This window comes from Crocuta crocuta, unplaced genomic scaffold (genome assembly GCF_008692635.1).
Source record: "Crocuta crocuta isolate KB4526 unplaced genomic scaffold, BGI_CrCroc_1.0 scaffold322, whole genome shotgun sequence".
NCBI classification, from domain to species: Eukaryota; Metazoa; Chordata; class Mammalia; order Carnivora; family Hyaenidae; genus Crocuta; species Crocuta crocuta.
Window position 1 is genome coordinate 2,771,708 of NW_027532592.1, and position 8,384 is coordinate 2,780,091.

The following is an 8,384-nucleotide window of genomic DNA, read 5'->3' on the forward strand; positions in this document are numbered from 1 at the left end:
GAGCCGCGAGCCTCCTTCCGAGGCTGAGAGCCTCCTTCCTCACCGGCCCCGGGTGTCTGTGGAAATCGGCCCGCGCCTCAGGCAGGGCCGGGGCTCTGGAGCGGGGTGGCTTCTGGGTCCGCCCTCTGCCAAGGACTCCCCGCTTAGCCCCGACCTCCAGCACTGACTGCGAGCCCACGTGGGAGCCAGCACGTCGCGTGCCAGTGCGGAGAGCCCGCTCTCTCTGCCTGAGAACCGGGGACGGGCAGTGAGAGGCAGGGGGCAGGGGGCAGGGGCGTGCTGGCCACGGGCACTTCCCAGCCGTGACCCTCCATCTGCCCGGGCAGCTGGACTGTCCCTCCTCCGTGTGCCGAGTGTCCCTGGTCAGGCAGCACGGAGGCCACCCTGGCCCCCAGGCCACCCCCGCCGCCTGCCCTGGATCTGACGAGCAGGTGCAGGCTCTCCCTTCACCCGGGCGAGCGGGCCCTGCCTCCTCCTCGGGGTTCCGTCCCTGCTCACTCCAGGCCCTCCTGCCGGGCCCTAGTGTCCGGCAGTCCCCCCCCGACCCCACCCCTGCTTTGCGAGCTCTGGGCTGAGGAGCCACGTGCCCCTCCCCTGTCTTCTGATACCAGTTTTTCTTCCTTTTTTGCATCCAGCCCTTCTACTGGTCGCAACTGTATGCTTCCTTTCCCCGTAATGGCCATTTTCCTTTATGTTTCTGGAACGGTCCACTTTTCCCTTACGCCTCCCTCTCCAGCTGGGGTCCTGGCCTCTGTTCGTCGTCTGGCTGCCCGTCTCCCCCGCGCACCCCCCCGCTCCAGGGAACGCCCCACGAAGGGAGCCCCCCTCCGCCCCAGGGCCTGCCTGACCTCTCAGAGGCGGCCACGTTGCCTTACCTCGTCTCCAGCCTGCTGGTGCACAGACCCAAGTTTGGGGGCTCCTGACGGACCCCTGCTTTCTCGCCCTTTGTCCTGAATTAACAACAGATCTCCTCACGGGGGAGCTGAGTTCCTCGTGCTTCCCAGGAACAGCCTGGAACAGACCCGGCGCCAGGCTGAGACGATGCGTCGTCTCTCGCGTCAGGCGGGCCAGGGAGCAGAGGCCGGCGGGCTGCTTCACACCTCGGCCTCCAGACCCTGCGATAACAGACCTTAAATTACAAAGGGAGCCTCGTGGGACGTGGGGTGGGGAGCACCTCTCTCCTGTCTGGCGAGGGAGGGCGCCCCCGGACGGCTGGGACCGGTGGGCACTCGGGTTCCCAGGGCCCGCCTGACGAAGCGGAGCCACGCCCGTCTCCTCAGCCCCTGCCCCCCGCAGCCCCTGCTCCGGTCCCGGCCTCCACTCCCCTCCCCTCCCTGACGGTCCTCCGCTGCCTGGGATGCTGATGCCACCCTCCCTGTTGTGGGTCGGGGCCGAGGACAGGCTGCCCTCTGTGGTGCCGCCCGGCTACCCGCCCTCAGCTGCTGGCTGCCTTGCAGGGCCGGGCGGGCGGGGGGCGCCGTCGAGCCTGACCCCTCCGGGGCGCTTGTCGTTCTCAGAAAGAAGACGGCTCCGTGAACCGAGACTTCAAGAAGACCAAAACGAAGGAGCAGGTCACTGAGGCCTTCAGAGAATTCACTAAAGGAAACCGCAACATCTTGGTGAGTGAGGGGCGGGCCGCGCGGGGACCCCCGTGCTCTCCAGACACCCTGGTCCAGCCCCGGGCCGCGCCGCCCGCACGGGAAACAGCGGCCCCCGGCTTCGGCCCGGAAGGTGAAGAGGGAGGTGACTTGGCTGCCGGCCTCTTGGGAGGATAGATGGGGACCCTCGGTGGGGTGGCCTGTCCCTCGCCGCCCGCCTCCCAGCCCCGAGGACGGGTCCCTCTCACAAGAGGGACGGTGGGTGGATTCCTGTAGCCTCGCTGCCCACGGAGACTGGTGTGCTCGTCAGTCCGCGGGCAGCCGCTTGTCCCCGCTCTCCAGGTGAGGAGCTGAGAGGTCAAGGACACAGGAAGGGACAGAGCCGGCCTCCCACGCAGATTCCCGCCCCCGGAGGGAGCTCTGAGGGGCTGCCCCCCGGCGCCTCCCGCCATCGAAGGAGTGTGGGTGCGCAAGGCCGTGTCTGGGGCCTCTGCTCCTTCAGCTCCAGATGAGGAGGTTGGGCTAAGTGACCAGGACGTGCGCCCCCTCGGCCCTGATGCTGGAGATCCCAGTGGGCCGCACGGGGCTTGAAGGCCGCCTCCTCCCCAAGCGCTTCACGCTCTGCCCGTGTTCTGTTGCCAGATCGCCTACCGGGACCGGCTGAAGGACATCCGGGCCACCCTGGAAGTTTCTCCCTTCTTCAAATGCCACGAGGTACATACTGGGCGTCTCCCCTCTTGGGCAGAGAGCCGCGCTCTGTGCGGTCAGCCGGGACCCTCGGGCCTGCCCGCCCCCCACGCCGGTAGACCTGCCTGTTCTGGAAGCCCGAGGGGCAGTTTTGAGGACGATGCAGCCAGAGGCAGCCTCCCCCCATCGGGTCCCTCGCTACCCGCAGGGGGCGCATCGTAATGCACCTGCACCGGGCTGCCTGGCCTCCTGAGCACGAGGGACTGTCCTGCCTGAGGGCTGTGGCCCTCAGCCTAGGACCCCAGGGACTTCAGAGCTCAGCCTGAAGGGGGGAGGGAAGACACCCCCCTCCCCGCAGGCCTGAAGCTCCAGAAAGCAGCGCCTCTCGGGTCTTATATGGAAAGAGCCTCGGCCCGAGCCCTGACCGCAGAGAGGACCGGGGGTCCAGCAGGGGGTGCGGTGGGAGGAACAGACAGGTGGTCTGGGACTCTGGGCAGAGGAGCTTCCCCGAGGGAGGGGTCCTGGCCCTGCGAAGCCTTGCAACATCTTTGTGCGGGTGACACGACTGGCCCTTCCTCCAGGCAGCCTGCCCAGCTTGCTCTCAGATTGTATCCCCGACTTGCCGCTTGGCCAGGGTGCACCTGTCCCACCATATGTGGCGGCTTGGACCCCAGGACTGCCCATGAGGAGGGCCTGCAGTGCCCAGAGGGCAGACCGGGTGGTCTCGGCCCTGAGCAGCTGTGCCCAAGCCTCTCGGGGGGTTCCTTCCTCCCCCTCCCTCCCGGGTCGCAGGGCCTCTGTATTCTCAGCTTGATAAAAGGGCTTTGTGCAGCCTCCTCCCTTCCCCCCTGCCTCCCTGCTCCAGAGGATGGGGGTGTGGGCCCGACCTCACAGGCCAAGCCTGGAAGGGCTGGGGGCCTCGAGCCCCAGGACCTGCCACGCGGGGCCGAGGGACCCCTTCACCCCTCTCAGCGCCCCGACCTCGTCTCACACGTTTGTCCTCTCTTCGCCTGCACCCTTGCTGCTGTTTCTGAAAAATTGTGTTCGCGCTCCTCTCTCCAGAGTCTCATTCGGAAGCTTCAGGTCTAGAAAGAGGCCAGATTAGCTGGGGCTTCTGGTATTTTCCGTCTGGGAAGAGGGAGCCCCTGTGGGGGGCTCCGCATTTCCAAGGAGTAATTTCCAGGGACTTCCCTGTCCTGCCCAGGGCCCTGGGAGCTTAGAAAGACCCCACACCCTCTCTCCGTACCCCCTTTCTCCTCTGGCCCCACATGGTGCTCCGGGGGAGGGTTCAGGGGATGTGTTCACGTCTGGGAAAGCGCCTCACCCCCACGCAGTCGCGCTGACCTGGCCCGGAGCGGGGAGGGCTCCCTGGGGGCGAGCGGGACAGGGACCGAGCCGGCGGCCCCTCAGGGTCTGGGGGAATGAGGCCGGTCTGGACCTCCCCGCCCCCCTCCCCCCGGGGTGCCGTGTGCCCATTTGGGCAGGTCCTTTTCTCTGCCCCATGGGTGCAGTGCGGTGCCCTGGACAGGAGAAGTCGGGGCGTGTAGGGGGGAGTCGGGGAGGGCCGGGCCGGGAGATTTAGCCGTGGCCTGAAATAGAGGGGAGGGTGCCGCCGGAGCTGGGGGCCAGGGGTGTGCCTTCGCAGCCCCCCTCCTCAGCCGCCCGCTCCCCTCCAGGTCATTGGCAGCTCGCTCCTCTTCATCCACGACCAGAAGGAGCAGGCCAAGGTGTGGATGATCGACTTCGGGAAAACCACGCCGCTGCCCGAGGGCCAGACGCTGCGGCACGACGTGCCCTGGCAGGAGGGCAACCGAGAGGACGGCTACCTCTCGGGCCTGAACAACCTCATCGACATCCTGACNGACAGGAGAGGGGGGTCTCTGGCTCTTTTCCTCGTGACGGGATTGGAGCTGGGGTTTCCGCTTCTCTTTATAAACGGGATCTGCAAGCAGAAGAGGGATGCCGGGGAGGAGGGGGGCAGCTGGGCCGCCTGGAGGGGAGGGGGCCAGGCTCAGGTGGCAGGGAGGTCCCTAACCCAGGAGCCGGCCCCAGCCTTCCAGCGGGTGCGTACTGCCCCCTGGTGGCCGCTGCCATTAGGGCGGCCGCGGGGCTCAGCCCATTTCAGCGCCACCCCCCCCAGCCTGGGGGCTCCCTTTCAGCAGGTGCTTCTCCTAGTTGGGGCACAAAACCACTGGCAAGTGCATGTGGGCCACGAGCAAAGCACTCGCCGCCTAGCAGCCCAGGGCCTCCCGTGGGCGCGTGCTGAGCAGGGACCCCACCCTCTGGTATCCAGACCCGCCAGGGGGTCCGGCCCGGGAGCCCGCGGAGTCGGCTGGCTGTGCGCTCAGCCCTGGACCTTCCCCGGAGGGGGCGGGCAGGAGCCCTTGTCCTTGATTATCACCCAGGAACTCAGAGGGGTGCTCTGCAAACCTGACCTTCCGGGGAGGTCGCCCAACCCTCAGAACCGGCTGTGCCTCCAGCTCCCCGCCTGGCTGCGACCAGGGGCACAGCCGGCCCGCAGAGAGACACAAGGAATCTGAGCGCACACCCCCCCCTCGGTCGCTTCACCCCACCCCACATCCTGGTGCACCCCCGGGCCTCTTTCACGAGGTCACGTCCGCAGCAGGCTTGGGGCAGCGCTGGGCAGGGAAGAGGCAGATTTTAAAGGCCTCACTTTGCCCCCCTGAAGTAACTTCTTACAGCCGAAGGGGCTTAGACCCATATACCCTGGATGTGTGTGCGGCTCCCAGAATAGGTGGTGGGTGCCGGCCGTGGAGACGGGGTGCTCCGGGCAGCCCTTCCCGGGGTCTCCGAGGTGCTTGAAGATGACTGGGAAACAAATTAAGCCGTATCCTAATTTTAAAGCCAGTTAAGTATGTGTTGTGGAGAAGAATGTGAAATCGGCCTAACTTTTTAAGAACCAACCTCTCGGCCCTGTGGCCATTTGCAGCTGTTAGAGGTGCAGGGGTGCCCAGGGCTGAGCTGTGACCGGGCGCAGGGCACCGGGGCCGGTCCCTCGCAGACCGCTGATTCCGGGACGTGGTGGGGTCCGGGTACCCAGGAGCACAAGCCCAGAGGGGCCGATCCAAGAGACAGGGCCCTGTGGGGATCCCCCCCCATCACCCTAGGGACTCGGGGGACCTTTGACCTCATCAAGTGACACCAGCGTTTCCCCTTTTGTGCTGGGTGAGTGACAGTTGGTGGGGGCGGAGGGTAGGGCCCACGAGGATGTCTAAGTACAGATTTTAGGAAAGGAAATCACTTTGAAACTTCCTGGCTCATGTTCCAAAACAGAGGGAGCTTGTGTGTGGGGCTCGCTAAGGGTCGCCCCTCCTCCCGGCCTAGCGTGAGAGCTCGTGACAGCACATGACCCTGTAAAGGCGGGAGCACCAAGGCCAGCTCTGGGTGGCCCGAGATGGAGTCACTTGTGGCCCAGAAGGGACCCGGCGGGCTGTGCATCGCAGTCCGCGGGGAGGGGACAGGGACGCCGCTAAATCGGACGTCCGGGTCCCAGCACTGGGGACTGACCACAGGTCGCCCTCGCTTATCCATGAGGACAGTCTGCTGAAGGAACGCTCTGAACAAAAAAGTGCAGGGGACCAGCTTGACCTACTAAGAGAACAAATTTTCCAAGCACTTTAAATAGGCACCAGATGTTTGCAAACAAATGTGCTAAACGGCAAAACGATGTGTTTATTAGCGGAGGTCCACGGCGCCTCTTACTGGCTGCACGTTGGGTTACATTCTGTCCGTGAAAGTGGTATAAAGGGGCATTTTTTTTTTTTACGGTTATTCTCTTCCTTAGGGGTTGGGGGGGGGGGTTGTATTTACTCTCTGGCTCTCCTCTCCACACCTAAACTGTCAGCCTTTCCCCCCTTCTTCTCTGCCTCCCCCTGTCCTGGAGGGGTAGATGGATCCCGGATGGAATTTCCCAGAAGCCTTGCGAGGGACTCCTCAGGTCCTGGCGGTGCAGGTGGGACAAGCCATGCGCACCTGTGCGCGGGTGAGCAGGCCACCTTCCCGCCCGGTCCCAGCCGCACCCCCGGGGCTCCTCGGTGTTCCGTGTGCTTAGCGTTCAAGGAGAAGTTTCTCGACTGCTTGCCCACTGACTTGCCTTTCACGTCCTGTAAGACGTTTTTAAGTTATATTTATTTTTTCTGGTTTTTTAATCGCACAAAACACTAAGAATGGGAGGCTGGATCGTGTTCGCCCTTTAAAGTTGTGCCTTCTTCCTGGATTCCCTTTCCCGCTTGGCGGAAAGAGCCTGGACACGGCACTGCCCCCGCCCGCGGACTCTTTCCTCTGGGAGCTGGATCTAGCTTTTGAGTTTCTCCTGCGCCCAGTCCACGCCGCCGTGTGTACATAACCCAGCCCAGGGCTTGGGGAGGGGCGGGGTGTCAGCCCTCCACCAGTGCCTTTCTTCCCCACAGGGCTCCCCTTCTCTCTGCACCCCTTTCGCCGCCACACCTTGGAGGAAACTGAACTGTTACAGACACCCCCCCTCTCCCCCCGCACAGTGCCTGTCGAACAGACCGCAATGCCTGTACCTTCCTGAATAAAGGCCCTGGAGACCACGGTGCCGTCTGCCGTGTGGTCCTTCCGCCTCGGCGTGGACGGTGCTGGTGCTCTTCGGAGATTGGGGGGCGGGTAATACTGGGGCCTGAGGGTCCCTGGGAGTGGGGGTCAGATCGGATTCTGTTTCAATCTGCAAAGGATTTAAGCCACCTTTCAAAATGAGGCCTTTGAGGGGCGCCTGGGGGGGCTCCGTCAGTGAAGCATCTGACTTCGGCAGCTCAGGTCACAATCTCTCAGTTCGTGAGTTCAAGCCCCACGTCGGGTTCTGTGCTGACAGCTCAGAGCCTGGAGCCTGCTTCCGATTCTCTGTCCCTCTCTTTCTGCCTCTCTCTCTCTCTAAAAAATAAACAAACATTGAAAAAATAAAAACGGCTAAGCCTTTCAACCTTCTTCACAAAATGTTTACATAGCAGCTCAGGGTGTAGAACGGCCTCCAAGTGCTTGTCCCGCCCCCCGCGACTGGGGTAGCGCTGTGAAGTCATCACCTACGGAGCCCAGCTCTGTGCAAGGTCAGGTGCTGGCCGCCCGTCTCCGTGCGCCCCCCCCCCCATTTACCCCAGACGCCTCCGCAAATAGGGCTCTGCGGTGTCCGTTTTACAGATGGGCAAGGTGAGGCTTGGATCAAACAACGCAACCTGGGAAATAAATGGGGAGCAGAGATCCCGAACCAGGCTTTGACCCTGGTTTCAGACCCAATGCTGTCTTCCTCCCAGCGGAGCGTCTGTGGCGGAGAGCCTCGTCCTGCCTGTGCCCTGGGTTCCTGGCTGGGAGCACGGGGCCTGTGCTCCCTGGCCTCGCCCCCACCCCCCCTGCTTCTGGCCAGGGCTGCACCACCTCACAGAACAGTAGGAAATCAGCGTCCCTTCAGGCCGCTTCCTGGAGAATCTGCGCACAAGAGCCGGCAGCTAAGTGTGGGCCCCAGCGTCACCGCCTCGGAAAGGTGTGTGGACCCTGGGTGAGCGAGTCTCCCGCGACCCTGTTCGCAGCCACCTGTGGGATTTAGGGTTAGGATTTCGGCCCTGTCTCCTCCGCCGGGAGGTCACCTCGAAGACGGGGGCTGGACTCTGTCAATTGTGGTTTCTTCCCACCCCCGCCCCCAGCGGCGCCAGGCATGGGACCTGTGCTTAGCGGACGCTAGCTGGTGGGTCCCCGAGCGCCCTTGGGGACCGCAGCCATTGGGTGCATGGTTGGACGTTCCTCCTTTGTCGAGAGAGTGACTCACGGGTGGCGTGGGCTCCCTGGCCCCTGGGTCCTGTGCCGCCTGAGGCCGTCCCTCCTGCAATCACAAGCTTTTCCTCTGTGCTGCAGTGGCTGCAAAGCCTGTTTACTATCTGTCCCTTTACAGAAAAGTCCTCCAGTCCCTTCCTCGGAGGAACAGGGGCCACTGAGGATGTGTGACTACCTGCCAGGCGCCATGCAAGGTGGTTTAGGACTAACTGGAACAATCCTTATAAAAACTCTGTGGGATGAGCTCTGTTCATCCCATTTTGCAGTGAGAACACAGAGGCACAGAGAGGGTGAGTG

At 63.7% G+C, this 8,384-nt stretch overlaps 1 protein-coding gene across 1 annotated transcript in view; it reads left to right on the plus strand.

Annotated features, from left to right (window-relative positions):
- ITPKB (inositol-trisphosphate 3-kinase B) overlaps positions 1-6,651 on the plus strand; it is a 119,634-nt gene extending 112,983 nt beyond the window's left edge. The window contains 5 exon segments of the mRNA XM_077779917.1: positions 1,518-1,619; positions 2,241-2,312; positions 3,962-4,180; positions 6,196-6,288; positions 6,547-6,651. Coding sequence (XP_077636043.1) covers positions 1,518-1,619; positions 2,241-2,312; positions 3,962-4,180; positions 6,196-6,288; positions 6,547-6,651 — 591 coding nt within the window.
- Positions 6,652-8,384: the final 1,733 nt, after the last annotated feature.